Genomic DNA, 20,076 nt, shown 5'->3' with positions numbered 1-20,076 from the left:
CACTGTATGCATGAATCATTTTCCATTTCCCGTCCCAGCAGGGCCCTATAGGGGTAGCAGGGAGAGCCGACGAGGAGCGGGGGCGCCGATGCGCAGGTAATAGGGTGCCAACCTCCGCTGGTAGGTAGGGTGCATATAGTGAAGTGTAGGGTTGGGCACCACCCCGGCCTTTTCTATAGTATGCTTTTGTTGTGGTGATGGTTTAAGTAGTGCACTATATAGTATTTTTATTCATTAAATTAATAAAAGTTAATTTTTATCTTTTGAATTTTCCTGGGGATTCTGCTGTGATTTTGTAAACATATTCCCAAGGGCAAAAAAATGTTGTTCTTTTCTGTGATTTTCACCCTCTTTCAGAAGACAGCCCCAGGGGTGAGCTGCTCACTGCCCTGCTCTCACTCTTGTCAACCTCAGAAGTAGAAGTGCTGATTTTGCTGAGTAAAGCCCTGACCAATGAAGTACTGCAGCAGCTGAAGTGCAATATTATAAGGTGCCATTGAGCCAAATAGACTGTAATGTGCCAGTCCACCAGTGCAAGAGCTACTTCTGCTGAGCAACTTTTTGTTCTGGATCATAGAGGGGAGATCCTGAGTGGAAGACCACCCTATATGAATTATATGTGCCCTAGTAGAGCATATGGACAAGATTTGTCTTCATGAGACAACCCCTTATTTTTTACATTCTTGACAAGGGTTTTTTTGTATCACAGCCTTTATTAAAAAAACCAAAATCAGTAACTTTGTAATTTTCCCACTGGCCGCTGGGGCTTTGTTTTTAGGCTCATACTTCCTGTCCTTTCAGGAAGAGTTTTCATCAGGCTTCTTATCATCAGAGGCAGGATTACAGTTGACAGGTAACACCTCTGTACACAGCTGATAACACAGGATCCACCAATCACAATAAGTGATGTTACACTTCACCCTGCTCCTCCATCACAATGACATTGGCACATGCACATTAGCAGCCTTAATACTGAAGACAGGGTAAGTGTTTGTACATTGTGGCTAATGTACATGTTTTGCTTCATTAAACAACAGGAGATTAGAGTCTAAAAATGCCCCATGGCCACTGTGAGAGTGACAATATTTCATATTTTTAAGAAATATTGCAATAAGGAAAAAAATCATTAAAATTACAAAAAACTATATGAAACACAAAAAGCTGAGTTAAACAATAGATCACGTCCTGATAACACATTCCCCTTAAGGTAAGACAGGCTAGGTTCACATAATGTGTGTGTCACGGTATATCAGATATTTGCTGCAAAAAAAAAGTATATGATTGTATACAAACCATCAATTTAGTTAAACTGATCTATGAAATCACTATAGTAATTATGCTATAGAATAAATCTACAGGTGGGGATGATAACAAGTTTAGTCACTGAAACAAAAGAGAAAGGTTGTGACTCACGTGGACGTCATTGTGTGGAGAGTGCATCGTATTCATCAATTCCTTGGACACTTCAAGGTAGAACTTGAATAAAAAGCTTATCGTCAGTGATTTCTCATTGTCCGTCATCCTAATTAATGCTGATTCTTGTAGTGGGATCTCGTCCAGGAATAATTTACATGCTTCATCAAGTAATGTCTCATTCCAGCGCCTATGGTAGAAGGGATTCATCAGCTGCAGGGGCTGTAATATACTCTTACACCTGAATAACTTTATATAATGTAGGCAGGAGGTCTATTGGATGTAAGGTATGTACGGTATTATTTAACCAAAAGACAAAACACATTGATTCCCTGTATTTTAGCACCTGCATATCTCCTTTCCGCAATTTTATAATTATTTTTTGTCACTAATTTTGCACGGATCAATGATATTTGTCTAAATACAATTAAACAAAGCTGAAAATAAGTCAACGCACGCATCGTCTCACCCCAGCATCAATGAAAGTACAGAGACAATAGATTGGCGACCAAATAACCAATGTTTTCTATACAAAGGGTCTGTTTGCTTTATAAATCTCTCCTTTTGCTGCCTCTGAGCTGTTGTATATTTTTGCTGTTGCATTTGAGTGGTGAATAATGGAAGCAGAATTAACAAAGAGCGCTCACAAAGTCACGAAGAGACAGTCTGTGGGCACAACTGAGACTATGGGGAAAAAGACAGACTAGTGAGGAGGAGCTGACAGCAGGACACACGCGGCTATGTAATGACAGGTAGGAAACAATGGTCGCTGCTCGACAGCACAGTATTGAATGCTACAGAATCTGCACCATTTTATTCAATTTAAGCAAATACCATTTTGAACAATGCCGCTCCAAATGGATAGATTAGTGTTAAACTGTGTCGTGATACATACCTACCAGCAAGTAATTCACTAACAAATTTTGCAAAAATACTGGCCTCTTCTGATCCTCCATAATAAATATTCATAGACATAATGAGGTCTGTTCCTTCTTTAAAAATGACCCTCATGGCTGCAATATCAACTGGAGCCGTACTGCCCCACCTCTGCAACTGCCTGAATGCAGACACATATTCTCCCTGCAAGATAGAAATAGAGAAATGTATTGGTGTAATAAGTACCAGGTCTGCATTGGGTTTGTGTGCAGCTATTGACTACAAGAAATTTTGAAAATGGCGAGAAATTGGGTGAATGGTGAAGAGCTTGTCTGAAGGTGACTTTCATTATCGTATCTAGTGATGACTGATGAGCGCAAGTGCTCGTTACTCGAGTTTGCCTAGGGTGCTCGGGTACGCTCCGAATGTCGTGACTGCTCAAGTGATATGTTCGACTCCCCGCACGTGCATCTTTCGCGGCAGTTAGACAGCCATAAAACATGCGGGGATTGTCTGACAAACACAGGCAATGCCCGCATGTTTTGTGGCTGTCTTGCCGCTTCGAAACAGGTGCGGGGAGTGTTAGTTCAATTTTATTCAATGTGGCAGTGCAGATGAGCATTTTGTTTTCACGGACCGAATCTGTGCATGAAAAGAATCACAGCAGGCACTAATTACTTCCTTATGTCGGAAAAGATTTGTCTATTCAAGTATAAAAATCACATTCCATACGGATCAACAACATAGCATCTGATTTTGCTGGATACAGTGCATTTTTTTAACATAGGAAACTGTAAATGGTCTTGTAAATTTTAATAACTGTTCATGTGTAAAAAACATATTGCATAGGTTTCACAAATGAGAAGAAATATTATTTATAAAATTAAAAATATTTTTATTTACGGTATTTATTTAACTGAAGAAATAATAGCAGCGTGAAGTTCTCTTTTGGGATTAAAAGAAAGAAGAAAAAATTGTAAATGAAAAAAGATAAACATTATTTGACCTTCATACACCATTTTATTATATAACCAAAAAAAATCTATTTATATTGCTAGTCACATAGTATGAAACAATAATTTAAAAAAATGTGTAAATCAGAATCAGTGCCTGGGTTACCAACCACCCGGAAAAAAATTGATTAGTTAGTATTTTTTTTTAAACTGGAGTAACTTGCGCAGATTATTGTAATTGCAATTAGCATCATATTACAATTCAAAGCAGATGCTACTAACATCTTCATATAATTATTTTGGGATATAGACATACAGTGGATATGAAAAAGTCTACATACCAGTGTTAAAAATGCCAGGTTTTTGTCATGTTAAAAAATCATACCAAGAAAAATAATTTCAGAAATTTTCCATCTTTAATGTCTCTCATAATCTGTACAAATCCATTCAGAAACAAGCTGAAATCATTTTGAAGGGGAAAATAAAAAGAGAAAAACTAAAATAATAGGTAATATATAGATACCATGAGGATGCTCACTCTGCAAGAAGTGGTTAATTTTGGCAAACAGTGACATTACCTTAAACTGACTATAGGCTGGGGGGGCAAAAGGTCTCAAGGTAGGACATTACCAGACTACAGGGGTTTTGTGCTGCTGTGTCGGCTCACCTAGTAAAGTTGTGAGAAAGAACAACTCTTGAAAAAGCTCACAAGTAAGGGTCCAGTTGATGCTGCCCCACAGGTTGACAGATCCAACATTGGAATACATAGATGTCACACAGTGCTGGTGGCTTCTCAAAGAATTAGAATATCCAGAATGGGATTTAGAATAAGAAATGCAGTTTAATCTCTATGTGTTTAGAAGTCCAACTGACTTCCTCATCAAGAGAACCACAAGTCCCACCATTAGGTCTCCTCCAGAACTATCTAGAACTGGACCTTCCTCGAAAAATGATGAAGCAAACTGGTCCGAGAGGCTAAGAGGCCTACAACAACATTAAAGGAGCTGTAAGAATTTCTGATAAGTATTGTTTGTGTACTGCATGCGACAATCTCTCATATTCTTTATATGCATGGTATGTGAGGTATAGTGGCAAGACGAAAGCCGCTTCTGACAAAGAAAAACATCCAAGACCAGCTAGGTTTTGCCAAATTTACATCAAGTCAGCCAAAAGCAAGAGGGAAAACATTTTATGTAACCCGCAGCGTTTCCGTGCGTTTTTTCCGCAGCATGGGCACTGCGGATTGCATTTTCCATAGGTTTACATTGTACAGTAAATGCATGGAAAGCTGCTGCGGACCCGCAGCTGCAGATCCGCTGCGGATCCGCAGCAAAATCCACAACGTGTGCACATAGCCTTATAATGTACACCCACACCTCAATGGAAATGGGACACTATGTACTTCTAGAGTGCCAGGGTGTGCGAACTAGGCAGTCAGCTCAGTTACCCATCCGATCTGAGATCACCTTGACGTTTTGGTGGATGGGCTCACAACGTTTGGCCAAATATTGTGCTAAGAATCTCATGTGTTTTTTCATAAATTTCCCTAGCCATTATGCTATTCACATTTCATGTATTGCACATTTTCCTTGTCTTAGCACAGTAAATTTTGAGTGCAGCCATTGATCTATTTGCTATATGACTTTTTTTGGCTATGCACCAGTTCATATTATATGGTTGTTCAGTCAGTTTTCTTATATTTAGTATATACTTTTTTCTGGCTTGAACGCCTCGCCCTTCACCATGCTGTGATTTTAATTACATCCATACACAGTTGGTTCTGAGCTCCCTATATAAACAGGCTTTACCATGTTATTAGCCATAGGTAAGTGTTCACACTAGGCAGTCAGCTCAGTTACCCATCCGATCTGAGATCACCTTGACGTTTTGGTGGATGGGCTCACAACGTTTGGCCAAATATTGTGCTAAGAATCTCATGTGTTTTTTCATAAATTTCCCTAGCCATTATGCTATTCACATTTCATGTATTGCACATTTTCCTTGTCTTAGCACAGTAAATTTTGAGTGCAACCATTGATCTATTTGCTATATGACTTTTTTTGGCTATGCACCAGTTCATATTATATGGTTGTTCAGTCAGTTTTCTTATATTCAGAGCAGCCCCTCACCCATGACTACTGCCCTGCGCACCTTACAGCAGCATTGTGCTTTGGGGCTGTTTTTTAATGAACATTTCCAAATATCAGTCAATTTTTCATCAAAACCTTCAAGCCTCTGCTAAAAAGCAGAAGATGAAGAGGAATTTCACCTTTCAGCATGACAATCACTCTAAGTATACCTCCAAATCAAGAAAAGAATGACTTCAGCAGAAGAAGATCAAACTTTTGGAAAGTCCCAGCCAGAGCCCAAACCTGAATCCAATTGAAAATCTCCAGGATGACCTGAAGAGGGAACAAGTGATGCCAAAATGATTGCTGTCTATAATTTTTACAAGTTTGTTCGGAAACTAAACAAGTTGACCCCACCCCTCCGATTTTGTTATATTTTATTGTGTAACAACCTTGAATCACAGCACCATTTATTATTTATTTTGTCTTTTCTGAAACTGATAAAGCATGAAAAACCTCATGGGTGTGGGTAAATAATATGTTATAGGCAGTGTACACATCTCTACCATTTTAATTACTGTTTTGACAAATCGCTTCGATTATGACTCTGAGCAGCAAGCTCCTGTCATGCTGAAGTTTCACATAACATTGTAAACAGCTAACCCCCAACTCTCCACTGGACCCCTCAGGGGTGAGCCTCGCAGGACTATCAATGTGATCCATCTCCCTAGATAACGTTATTCAAAGAAACCTGCAGGCCAAAATAATTTCAATGTAAATTTTTGGTTGTATTTTTTCCAAACATGAGACAGATAAAGGTCACTTCAGTGAAATATCTGATTTCAATTATTCCTTCTCCTATTTTATAATAATGATATAATAAATGTAACCACCTATATATTCATGTTGACTAGACATACAAACTTTCAAGAGATAATAGTATTCTTAGTGGGATGTTTCATTTTTCTTTATTTTTTGTATATTGTCCTTTTATTTTGAGGGATCACTCAAACTATTGTCCAAGCTTCAATAGCTATTGGCTTTAAAACAGTTCAGTTCTCCTTGATGAGCTGGCTTAATCTGATGAGATGTGTAGAAGCAGAATATTCTAGCAATTATAATGTTGAACATCACTGCATTATAAAGCTTTTCCACAGGCATTAGGTTCTCATTGCTGTTGATTCACTATGAGATTAAGCACAGCTCAGACATTCTTTCATGTAAGGAGACTGACTGGCCTATGCAAGCTTGTAGATGCCTTTTATTGACTAACAATCTTGGGTCTTTTTAGCAGTGTGGAAAGTGCCTCCATCTTCCGTGAACAGAGTAGATGTTTGTGACTTCTTCCAATATTTTTAGTGAGTGAATATTAAAAACCTCCAGTTAGTTTATGACAGGTAAGTGTCACTTGCCATGCATGTAAAAAGACCTAAGATTAGTGGACCAGAAATGGTAGCTGGAAGATTTTATAGGCCAATCAGTCACCTGACATAAATCCCAGAGAATCCACAGAACAAGTCAAGACTTATAGCAATTTAATAAATTATAACAAACAGTAATTATTCACCAACTCAAAACAATACCTGCCATTTATGAAATAATTATACTGCTGTTAAATCAGTCCCATAATATCTTTTTATGTCTCTCTGAATATGTTAGTATTAATATTGTAATTTAAAGTCTTCAGAAAATAAATAAATATACCTTCTTTGAGAATGGAATATTAATTGATATAAGAATCTCTTCTGCCCTCAAAGCTGCCGACTCATCAAACAACAGCTGTTTCAGAGTTACTTGACGCCTCATATCTGCAAAAACAAGACCAATTAATAAATCATCGACTTATTGTAAAACAGTTTTAAATCACTGAATAATTAGTCAGGGTAGCTATTCAGGACCTTGGGAAATTCAGGTCACATCCATTATAATTATAGAACAGATAGGTTAACCATATGGACTGTCATAACTCTTGAATTGCTCCTTTAATGAAACACCATACACAATAGAAGCTGATCTGTAGTACCTGGCAGCGGTCACTACACGATGAAAAGAGTTGCATGGTGCAGCATCTTTCAATGTTTACATCCTGGCCGGTGGTTGACCAGTGGTTGGGTGGTTGACCCATATCTGATTTTCATATGTAGGTTGAAACACAGTCATTAAGTGAAAACAAAACAGTTGTGTAAAAGGCTTAAAACAGGGTGAGGAACAGACAAACTCTGCAACAAAGGTAAGGCTGTGGAAGACAGTTTCATGTCTCATGTTCTTCATTATGGCAAGACTAAGAAAAATTACAAGACAAGAGTAGTTATACTGCATCAACAAGGTCTCTCCCAGACAAAGACTTCAAACAGACTTGGGGTTTAAGATGTGATGTTCAAGCTTTTTTGAAGGAAAAATAAAGAAATTGACAAAACTGAGTAATGTAGACACAGCAATTGGCCACCAGAACAGTGGAGTTGATGAAAGACACATCAAAGTTACATCCCTTGAAATCAGATGTTCAGCAGTGTTATCTCAGAATTAGCAGGAAACAGAAGGACCCTGCTACACAGAAGTCTACATACAAGTGGTCTTCATGGAAGTATTGCTTACAAAAAGTCATACCGTGAACATGAAAACAAGTCCAATTGGGCCGTGTAGGTTTGGATTTCTTTTTCCCTTAATAATAATAAAGACCTTAATTTAAAACTGCAGTTTGTGATTACTTGTGATATTTTTGTCTAAAATTTAAATTTGTTTGGTGATCTGAAACGTTTAACTGCGACAAACATGTAGAAGAATAGTAAATCAGGAAGGGGGCGAACTTCACACAACTATATTTCAGGGAATAAGTTCGGGATTTGGCGAGGAATAATGGGTCACTCAATACAGGAAGATGTAATACTATCAGGGTGGTATCTGATTGACTCCAAATTTATTCTGAAGCAGTACAATGACCCAAAGCATACACCCAATGTCATTACTATGTTCAGGGTATAGAAGAACAAGGAGTCCTGGAATAATAATAATAATCTTTATATAGCGCTAACATATTCTGCAGCGCTTTACAGTTTGCACACATTATCATCGCTGTCCCCGTTGGGGCTCACAATCGAAATACCCCTATCGGTATGTCTTTGGAATGGGGGAGGAAACCGGAGTACCCCCACACAAACACGGAGAGAACATACAAACTCCTTGCAGATGTTGTCCTTGGTGGGGGTTTGAACCCACAACTCCAGCACGGCAAGGCTGCGGTGCTAACCACTGCGCCACCGTGCACTGGAAATGATGTGTTGCCCTCCGCAGAGCCCTGATCTCTGTATCACCGAGTTTGTGAGGGATTACATGAAGAGACAGGAGGATATGAGCAAGAGACATCCACAGAAGATCTGTGGTCCGTTCTCCAAGATGTTTGGAACAACATCCCTGTCGAGTTCCTTCAAAAACTGTGTGCAAGTATCTAGAAGAATTGATGCTTTGTTGCTGTTTTGAAGTCAAAGGGCTTCAAAAATTAATTCACTTTAGATTTCTCCTTTGGTCATTAACTTTGAATTTTGTTAGCTGATAAAAATAAACTATTAATACTTCAAATTTTCAAAGCATTTTTACTTTGCAGAATTTTTTCCACCCCTGCCTCAAACGTTAGCACAGTGCTGCAGTGATTCCTATTCTGAATTCAGACCACAATAATATCCTTCTGTTTTTAGTTTATAGTAGTACTTAAACAGACTAATGCAATATCAAGATTTAGATACTGTATAATAAATAAGGGTGGGACAGTTCAATACTTGAATACAACCCCTGGCAAAAATTGTGGAATCACCGACCTTGGAGGATGTTCATTCAGTTGTTTAATTTTGTAGAAAAAAAGCAGATCACAGACATGGCACAAAACTAAAGTCATTTCAAATGGCAACTTTCTGGCTTTAAAGGGCCACTGTCACCCCCCTCCAGCCGTTATAAACTAAAACAGCCACCTTGTGCAGCAGTAATGCTGCAGTCTAACAAGGTGGCTCTTTTAGTTTTTGATTAAGTTATTACCTCAATAAAGCGATTTGAAAATTGTCCACAAAGACCAGCTATTGTACCGGGAGGCGGTCCGAAGCGTCCTGTATGAATCCCCCAACGGCCGTCACTCTTCTCTTCAGGGGCGCTGGTTTCCGCCCCCTGAGCGCTGTTATCTTCTGAAATCCGGCGCTTGCGCTGTTCTTTCCTGCCTGGGGCCTGCGCAGTGTTTACTGTGAGTCACAGCACAGACGCAGGGTGCCTGACTGCGCCTGTGCCGGCAGTGCGGCCGCCCTGTTACTGAATCCCCGCCCCGGACTGTGTTATTCATTATGCACAGTGCGGGGCGGGGATTCAGTAACAGGGCGGCCGCACTGCCGGCACAGGCGCAGTCAGGCACCCTGCGTCTGTGCTGTGACTCACAGTAAACACTGCGCAGGCCCCAGGCAGGAAAGAACAGCGCAAGCGCCGGATTTCAGAAGATAACAGCGCTCAGGGGGCGGAAACCAGCGCCCCTGAAGAGAAGAGTGACGGCCGTTGGGGGATTCATACAGGACGCTTCGGACCGCCTCCCGGTACAATAGCTGGTCTTTGTGGACAATTTTCAAATCGCTTTATTGAGGTAATAACTTAATCAAAAACTAAAAGAGCCACCTTGTTAGACTGCAGCATTACTGCTGCACAAGGTGGCTCTTTTAGTTTATAACGGCTGGAGGGGGTGACAGTGGCCCTTTAAGAAACACTAAAAGAAATCAAGAACAAAAAATGTGGTAGTCAGTAATGGTTTCTTTTTTAACCAAGCATAGGGGAAAAATTATGGAATCACTCAATTCTGACGAAAAAATTATGGAATCACCCTGTAAATTTTCATACCCAAAAATAACACCTGCATCAAATTAGATCTGCTCATAAGTCTGCATCTAAAAAGGAGTGATCACACCTTGGAGAGCTGTTGCACCAAGTGGAGTATAGAAAAACTGACTGAACAGCCATCTAGTCTGAACTGGTGCATAACCAAAAAGTCTTACATAGCAAATAGATAATGGCTGCACTCAAGTTTATTGTGCTAAAGCAAGGAAATGTGCAATACATGAAATGTGAACAGCATAATGGCTTGTGAAATTTATGAAAAAACACGAGATTTTTAGCACAAAATTTGGCCAAATATTGTGAGCCCATTCACCAAACGTCAAGGTAATCTCAGATCGAATGGGTAACTAACCTGTCTGCCTAGTGTGAACACTTACCTATGGCTAATAAAATGGTAAAGCCTGTATTTATAGAGGAGGTTAGAACCAACTGTGTTTGGATGTAGTTAAAATCACAGCATGGTGAAGGACGGGGCGTTCAAGTCAGAAAAAGCAATACATAGTTCTAACCTCCTCTATAAATACAGGCTTTACCATTTTATTAGCCATAGGTAAGTGTTCACACTAGGCAGACAGGTTAGTTACCCATTCGATCTGAGATTACCTTGACGTTTGGTGAATGGGCTCACAATATTTGGCCAAATTTTGTGCTAAAAATCTCATGTGTTTTTTCATAAATTTCACAAGCCATTATGCTGTTCACATTTCATGTATTGCACATTTCGTTGCTTTAGCACAATAAACTTGAGTGCAGCCATTATCTATTTGCTATGTAAGACTTTTTGGTTATGCACCAGTTCAGACTAGATAGCTGTTCAGTCAGTTTTTCTATATTTACTATGTATTGCTTTTTCTGACTTGAACGCCCCGCCCTTCACCATGCTGTGATTTTAACTACATCCAAACACAGTTGGTTCTAACCTCCTCTATAAATACAGGCTTTACCATTTTATTAGCCATAGGTAAGTGTTCACACTAGGCAGACAGGTTAGTTACCCATTCGATCTGAGATTACCTTGACGTTTGGTGAATGGGCTCACAATATTTGGCCAAATTTTGTGCTAAAAATCTCATGTGTTTTTTCATAAATTTCACAAGCCATTATGCTGTTCACATTTCATGTATTGCACATTTCCTTGCTTTAGCACAATAAACTTGAGTGCAGCCATTATCTATTTGCACCAAGTGGAGTGACATGAATCACGATTCCAACACAAGAGATGTCAATTGAAACAAAGGAGAGGATTATCAAACTCTTAAAAGAGGGTAAATCATCACGCAATGATGCAAAAGGTGTTGGTTGTTCACAGTCAGCTGTGTCTAAAATGTAGACCAAATACAAACAACATGTGAAGGTTGTTAAAGGCAAACATACTGGCAGACCAAGGAAGACATCAAAGCGTCAAGACCGGAAACTTAAAGCAATATGTCTCCAAAACAGGAAATGCACAACAAAACAAATGAGAAATGCATGGGTGGAAACTGGAGTCAACGTCTGTGACCGAACTGTAAGAAACCGCCTAAAGGAAATAGGATTTACATACAGAAAAGCCAAAGGAAAGCCATCATTAACACCTAAACAGGAAAAAACAAGGTTACAATGGGCTAAGGAAAAGCAATCGTGGACTGTGGATGACTGGATGAAAGTCATATTCAGTGATGAGTCACGAATCTGCATTGGGCAAGGTGATGATGCTGGAACTTTTGTTTGGTGCCGTTCCAATGAGATTTATAAAGATGATTGCCTGAAGAGAACATGCAAATTTCCACAGTCATTGATGATATGTGGCTGCATGCCAGGTAAAGGCACTGGGGAGATGGCTGTCATTACCTCTTCAATAAATGCACAAGTTTATGTTGATATTTTGGACACTTTTCTTATCCCATAAATTGAAAGGATGTTTGGGGATGATGAAATCATCTTTCAAGATGATAATGCATCCTGCCATAGAGCAAAAACTGTGAAAACATTCCTTGAAAAAAGACACATAAGGTCAATGTCATGGCCTGCAAATAGTCCGGATCCCAATCCAACTGAAAATATTTGGTGGAAGTTGAAGAAAATGGTCCATGACAAGGCTCCAACCTGCAAAGCTGATCTGGCAACAGCAATCAGAGAATGTTGGAGCCAGATTGATGAAGAGTCCTGTTTGACACTCATTACGTCCATGCCTCAGAGACTGCAAGCTGTTATAAAGGCCAGAGGTGGTGCAACAAAATACTAGTGATGTGTTGGAGTGTTTTTTTGGTTGTTTGTTTTTCATGATTCCATAATTTTTGCCTCAGAATTGAGTGATTCCATAATTTTTTCCCTATGCTTGGTTAAAAAAAGTAACCATTACTGACTACCACATTTTTTGTTCTTGATTTCTTTTAGTGTTTCTTAAAGCCAGAAAGTTGCCATTTGAAATGACTTTAGTTTTGTGCCATGTCTGTGATCTGCTTTTTTTCTACAAAATTAAACAACTGAATGAACATCCTCCAAGGCCGGTGATTCCATAATTTTTGCCGGGAGTTGTAGGCAGCTTTTACTTATGTGCATAAATCTATGATGTATATATACACCTTCCTGGTAATTTACCTTGTGATGCAAGATTAAAGGTACAGTTTCCAACAGCCAGAATAGGATTCAGTTCCCAGGAAGAACTTCCACTTAAAATGCTTCCCCCAAGAGACTACGAGAAAAGAAAAATGTCTAGTAAATGTGTGAAGTGTGTTCTGTGAAACATATCCACTTTTACAACATTTTAATATTTCACAGATCTTTTGTTCTCAGCTGGCCCTTAATATCCACTGCACAAGAATGTTGGATGTCGGACTGCACTCAGATGACATTCAAGTGAAGTGAAATGTTTCACACGCACCAATAAACTTGTATGGATGAGCGTGATCCAATCATCAGATGCACCAGTAGCATACTGCGACTGTAAAAAAATTGCAGATTGGCACTGCCCCATAGTATAACATTATCTGATATTTGCTACCAGGATCACTTTCTTTAGAGGCAGGGCAGTGGTAGGGAACTCAATATTAATCAGCCGTTATCTCGGAATGGAGTGAGTAAAAAGTAATTTACATTTTGTCAATGTGCATATGGACAGCCTCTCTACTGGTAACAGGAGAGGTCCTGCTTTATTACTTGGATTATGTTTATACTTTAAAAAATTATATTCCAAAAAATATCTTACTGCTTCACATCTTATATGCTTTCCTGACAGCTGTCGTAGAATGACCCGAAAGATCTTGTTTTTTTCCTCTGGTAACTGAGATAAGGCCTCTGACAAGATAGATCGAACCATTGCCAGACTGCATGCTGCTCCTATGGTGATACCTGAAGCAAATACATGTGCATTACACCATAATGAAGAAACATATGCAAATCGGTCCAGTTTATAAGTAAGTTCACAATTCGCTAAGTCTAGCATGCCATCTAGCTGATGTCACACTTAAAGGGGTATTCCTAAGTTGTGTCTTCACCTGCTCACAGCTCTGCCGTCGCCATACTTCCTGGTTGCTGTGAGGGTGGGCCCTCCTCCTGGAATGACAGTTCTGGTCAATTTTCTTCTGCATCTGTCATTGTTTTGAAGCATACCCTGTTATCACTGCATCTACATATAGATATAACTGAATTTGAACAAGCACAAGGCTCAAGACAGTGACAGCTGTGACTAGGAGGACTGCTCTGGAAACTGCCCATGCTGTGGGCCAGAGAATTGTGTTTTTGCAGGACTGATAAGAGCAGCTCGGTCAGGGACTGAGATGGAAGGTAAGGGAGGAGAGCTGCTAACTGTAGCTAGCTGCTGTACAGAATTCAAATGGCTCAAGAGAGCTGCATGGAATGACTAGAATGTAACTAACTGCTGCACATACTCGGCCAGGCTCTGGTAGTCGATCTCCTTGCAGCAAGCTGTACACCATGTAACAGAAAAACTCTCACAGCAGGAGAATGAAAGAAGATAGAAAAAGCAAGTCATTTGTAAACTTGTTTATTGTCATGCTTTCTAACTTACTAAACCACTTTAATAGTCTTAGGCGAACTGAAGACCGCGCACACAAGGTAGATTTAAGGTGGCTTCAATAAACCACCTTAAATCTACCTCGTGTGCGCGGTCTTCAGTTCGCCTAAGACTATTACCTCCAGCATCCCTTTGGATTCTTGTGGAGACCTGCTGCTACGATTATGCCGTCTTGGGAGTGACCCTGGTTCACAACACCAATAGGTGAGCACATTCCCTACAAAGGATTGTATGTGTGTTTTTTAAACAGTGTGACACATTGGGGGCGCCTTGTCTTTTCTCTTTAAACCACTTTAATAACGTGAATACACTTTTAAATGATCCCCAACTTGTCACTCTCCAGTTGTTTTGAGACTACATATTTATTGGCGACATCTGAAGATTTACAAGGTGGAGACCACTGCTGTATGCAGTGCAAAATATAGCACGGCTCAAATTCAGTCATATATGAGCTTTAAATTGCATCAAACTTATTTTATCACTATACAAACAGAGAGAAAGAATCAAAGTGTCCCAGAGCCCTCCTATCCTTTACCTTTCAGACATAGTGCATGTCAAACTTTAAGCTTATCTGCCTATGAAGCAGCTTTTTTACACTACTCCGCTGTTCTGTCATGAGTGGGGACTAGATAATCTATGCATTTTTGCTGAACCTACTGCTTTAAAGGGAACCTGTCACCCCACTACCCCTCGGGCGTTTTTAAGTAAAAGAGCCACCTTCAGCAGCACTAAGGCCGGTGTCACACTGGCGTATTGCATCCGATGCGAGAGCATCGGATGCGATATGCTCAGGGCCGGCGTCAGCACCCGGCGTACCCGGGCAAGTGCCGGGGCCCTGGCGAGACAGGGGGGCCCATTTAGGGCCGGCGTTAAGGGCAGGTTGCCCGCATGCGGCCCCTGAGGCAGACATCTGCGGTCCGAGGTGCACGCTAGAAGAGAGGAGGCAGAGGCAGCACGGAGCTCTGGGACTTTTGCAGCTGCTGGAGAGCCGCCCACAATCCGTCGCCATGGATACGCAGAGCAGAGTGACTTCCGACTGTCCAGTGCCTGGAGAATGAGCCGAGCGTCGCCAAACAGGAAGTGTGCAGCACCTGCCACCTGGAACAAAGGATTGCGGGGGCCGGGGGGATGCAGAGCCTGGCTGGGAGGACAAGGTATGCGCTCTTATATACTGGTTGGGCTGTATTATATACTATGTGGTGGGCTGCTATATGCTACGTGGGCTGCTCTATACTACATGGGCTGCGCTGCTATATACTACGTGGGCTGGGCTGCTATATACTACGTGGGCTGCTATATACTTCTACGTGGGCTGTGCTATATACTAAGTTGGCTGCTATATGCTACATGGGCTGCGCTGCTATATACTACGTGGGCTGGGCTGCTATATACTACGTGGGCTGTGCTATATACTACGTGGGCTGGGCTGCTATATACTACATTGGCTGCTATATGCTACATGGGCTGCGCTGCTATATACTACGTGGGCTGCTATATACTACATGGGCTGTGCTATATACTACGTGGGCTGGGCTGCTATATACTACGTTGGCTGCTATATACTACATGGGCTGCTATATACTACGTGGGCTGTGCTATATACTGCGTGGGCTGGGCTGCTATATACTACGTTGGCTGCTATATGCTACATGGGCTGCGCTGCTATATACTACGTGGGCTGGGCTGCTATATACTACGTTGGCTGCTATATACTACATGGGCTGCGCTGCTATATACTACGTGGGCTGGGCTGCTATATACTACGTTGGCTGCTATATACTACATGGGCTGCTATATACTACGTGGGCTGGGCAGCTATATACTACATGGGCTGCTATATACTACATGGGCTGCGCTGCTATATACTACGTGGGCTGGGCTGCTATATACTACGTTGGCTGCTATATACTACATGGGCTGCTATATACTACGTGGGCTGCTATATACTATGTGGGCTGGGCTGCTATATACTACGTGGGCTGCTATATACTACGTGGGCTGTGCTATATACTACATTGGCTCCTATATACTACATGGGCTGTTCTGCTATATACTGCGTGGGCTGGGCTGCTATATACTACGTGGGCTGTGCTATATACTACGTGGGCTGCTATATACTACATGGGCTGCGCTGCTATATACTACGTGGGCTGGGCTGCTATATACTACGTGGGCTGCTATATACTATGTGGGCTGTGCTATATACTACTTTGGCTGCTATATACTACATGGGCTGCGCTGCTATATACTACGTGGGCTGGGCTGCTATATACTACGTTGGCTGCTATATACTACATGGGCAGCGCTGCTATATACTACGTGGGCTGGGCTGCTATATACTACGTTGGCTGCTATATACTACATGGGCTGCTATATACTACGTGGGCTGGGCTGCTATATACTACGTGGGCTGCTATATACTACATGGGCTGCGCTGCTATATGCTATGTGGGCTGGGCTGCTATATACTACGTTGGCTGCTATATACTACATGGGCTGCTATATACTACATGGGCTGGGCTGCTATATACTACGTGGGCTGCTATATACTACGTGGGCTGTGTTATATACTATGTGGGCAGTGTTATATACTACGTGGGCAGTGTTATATACTACATGGGCTGCTATATACTACGTAGGCAGTGCTGTATACTACTATGTGGGCAGTGCTGTATACTACTATGTGGGCAGTGCTGTATTCTACTGTGTGGGCTGTGCTATATACTACTGTGTGGGCTGTGCTAAATACTACTGTGTGGGCTGTGCTATATACTACTGTGTGGGCTGTGCTATATACTACTGTGTGGGCTGTGCTTTATACTACTGTGTGGGCTGTGCTATATACTACTGTGTGGGCTGTGCTATATACTACTGTGTGGGCTGTACTGTATACTACTATGTGGGCTGTGCTGTATACTACATGGCTGTTCTATAAACTACGTGGGCCTTGTTATATACTATGTGGCTGTGCTATATACTATATGGGCTGTTATATGATACGTTGGCTGTGCTATATACTACTTGGCTGTGTTATATGCTACGTGGGCTGTTATATACTACATGGCTGTGTTTATTGTTATGACCCCAATGGCGAGGGTCTCAGAGGAACGTGGAAGTCTGCAGAATACAAAAATCCAGCTCATAGGGCAGTGGTAACTGGGTTGACCATATATCTACTCCTAACACCAACACTAGAAGTAGCCGGGGATCATTCCTACGTTGATTCTAGATGACACGCGCCAGCCGGAGAATCTAGCTACCCCTAGTAGAGGAAAACAAAGACCTTTCTTGCCTCCAGAGAAGGGGACCCCAAAGCTGGATAGAAGCCCCCCACAAATAATGACGGTGAGGTAAGAGGAAATGACAAACACAGAAATGAACCAGGTTTAGCACAGAGAGGCCCGCTTACTGATAGCAGAATAAAGAAAGGTAACTTATATGGTCAACAAAAACCCTATCAAAATCCACACTGGAAATTCAAGAACCCCCGAACCGTCTAACGGTCCGGGGGGAGAACACCAGCCCCCTAGAGCTTCCAGCAAAGGTCAGGATGTAGATTTGGAACAAGCTGGACAAAAATACAAAACCAAAACAAATAGCAAAAAGCAAAAGGCAGACTTAGCTGATATAACTGGAACCAGGATCAGTAGACAAGAGCACAGCAGACTAGCTCTGATAACTACGTTGCCAGGCATTGAACTGAAGGTCCAGGGAGCTTATATAGCAACACCCCTAACTAACGACCCAGGTGCGGATAAAAGGAATGACAGAAAAACCAAAGTCAAAAAACTAGTAACCACTAGAGGGAGCAAAAAGCAATTTCACAACAGTACCCCCCCCTTAGTGAGGGGTCACCGAACCCTCACCACGACCACCAGGGCGATCAGGATGAGCGGCATGAAAGGCACGAACTAAATCGGCCGCATGAACATCAGAGGCGACCACCCAGGAATTATCCTCCTGACCATAGCCCTTCCACTTGACCAGGTACTGAAGCCTCCGCCTGGAGAGGCGAGAATCCAAGATCTTCTCCACCACGTACTCCAACTCGCCCTCAACCAACACCGGAGCAGGAGGCTCAGCAGAAGGAACTACAGGCACAATGTACCGCCGCAACAAGGACCTATGAAATACATTGTGAATAGCAAACGACACAGGAAGATCCAGACGAAAAGATACAGGATTAAGGATTTCCAATATCTTGTAAGGCCCAATAAAACGAGGTTTAAATTTGGGAGAGGAGACCTTCATAGGAACAAAGCGGGAAGAAAGCCATACCAAATCCCCAACGCGTAGTCGGGGACCCACACCGCGGCGGCGGTTGGCAAAGCGCTGAGCCTTCTCCTGTGACAACTTCAAGTTGTCCACCACATGATTCCAGATCTGCTGCAACCTATCCACCACAGAATCCACCCCAGGACAGTCAGAAGGCTCCACATGACCCGAAGAAAAGCGAGGATGGAAACCAGAGTTGCAGAAAAAAGGCGAAACCAAGGTGGCGGAACTAGCCCGATTATTAAGGGCAAACTCAGCCAACGGCAAGAATGTCACCCAATCGTCCTGATCAGCAGAGACAAAACACCTCAAATAAGCCTCCAAAGTCTGATTGGTTCGCTCCGTCTGTCCATTAGTCTGAGGATGGAAAGCAGACGAAAACGACAAATCAATGCCCATCCTACTACAAAAGGATCGCCAGAACCTGGAAACGAACTGGGATCCTCTGTCTGACACAATATTCTCAGGGATGCCGTGCAAACGAACCACGTTCTGGAAAAACACAGGAACCAGATCGGAAGAGGAAGGCAGTTTAGGCAAAGGAACCAAATGGACCATCTTGGAGAAGCGATCACATATCACCCAGATAACGGACATGCCCTGAGATAGCGGAAGATCAGAAATGAAATCCATGGAGATATGTGTCCAAGGTCTCTTCGGGACAGGCAAGGGCAAGAGCAAACCGCTGGCACGAGAACAGCAAGGCTTAGCTCGAGCACAAGTCCCACAGGACTGCACAAAAGACCGCACATCCCTTGACAAGGAAGGCCACCAAAAGGACCTGGCCACCAGATCTCTGGTGCCAAAAATTCCCGGGTGACCTGCCAACACCGAGGAATGAACCTCGGAAATGACTCTGCTGGTCCACTTATCCGGGACAAACAGTCTGTCAGGTGGACAAGACTCAGGCCTATCAGCCTGAAATCTCTGCAACACACGTCGCAGATCCGGAGAAATAGCTGACAAGATAACTCCATCTTTAAGAATACCAACAGGATCAGCGACTCCAGGAGCATCAGGCACAAAGCTCCTAGAAAGAGCATCGGCCTTCACATTCTTTGAACCTGGTAAATACGAGACAACAAAATCAAAGCGGGAGAAAAACAATGACCAGCGGGCCTGTCTCGGATTAAGGCGTTTAGCAGACTCGAGATACATCAGATTTTTGTGATCAGTCAAGACCACCACACGATGCTTAGCACCCTCAAGCCAATGACGCCACTCCTCAAATGCCCATTTCATGGCCAACAACTCCCGATTGCCCACATCATAATTTCGCTCGGCAGGCGAAAACTTCCTAGAGAAAAAGGCACAAGGTTTCATAACAGAGCAACCAGGGCCTCTCTGCGACAAAACGGCCCCTGCCCCAATCTCCGAAGCATCCACCTCAACCTGAAAGGGAAGTGAGACGTCAGGCTGGCATAAAACAGGCGCCGAAGTAAACCGGCGTTTCAACTCCTGGAAAGCCTCCACGGCAGCAGGAGCCCAGTTAGCTACATCGGAGCCCTTCTTGGTCATATCCGTCAAAGGTTTCACAATGCTAGAAAAATTAGCGATAAAACGACGGTAGAAGTTAGCGAAGCCCAAGAACTTCTGAAGACTCTTAACTGACGAG

General features: G+C 42.2%; 1 protein-coding gene across 2 annotated transcripts in view; it reads right to left on the bottom strand.

Moving 5' to 3' along the window:
* The window catches only part of LOC143784151 (aldehyde oxidase-like), a 181,190-nt gene that overhangs the window by 70,827 nt on the left and 90,287 nt on the right, over positions 1-20,076 (bottom strand). For both annotated transcript variants that reach the window (XM_077272025.1, XM_077272026.1), the window contains exons 4-8: positions 13,359-13,501; positions 12,752-12,845; positions 7,016-7,119; positions 2,309-2,493; positions 1,414-1,603 (exon numbers count right to left, since the gene is read on the bottom strand). In XM_077272025.1, coding sequence (XP_077128140.1) covers positions 1,414-1,603; positions 2,309-2,493; positions 7,016-7,119; positions 12,752-12,845; positions 13,359-13,501 — 716 coding nt within the window. The remainder of the gene's footprint in view (positions 1-1,413; positions 1,604-2,308; positions 2,494-7,015; positions 7,120-12,751; positions 12,846-13,358; positions 13,502-20,076) is intronic.

Source organism: Ranitomeya variabilis, chromosome 7 (genome assembly GCF_051348905.1).
Source record: "Ranitomeya variabilis isolate aRanVar5 chromosome 7, aRanVar5.hap1, whole genome shotgun sequence".
In the NCBI taxonomy this organism is placed as follows: Eukaryota; Metazoa; Chordata; class Amphibia; order Anura; family Dendrobatidae; genus Ranitomeya; species Ranitomeya variabilis.
Note: the sequence above shows the minus strand (reverse complement) of the source record. Positions and strands in the feature narration are given on the sequence as shown.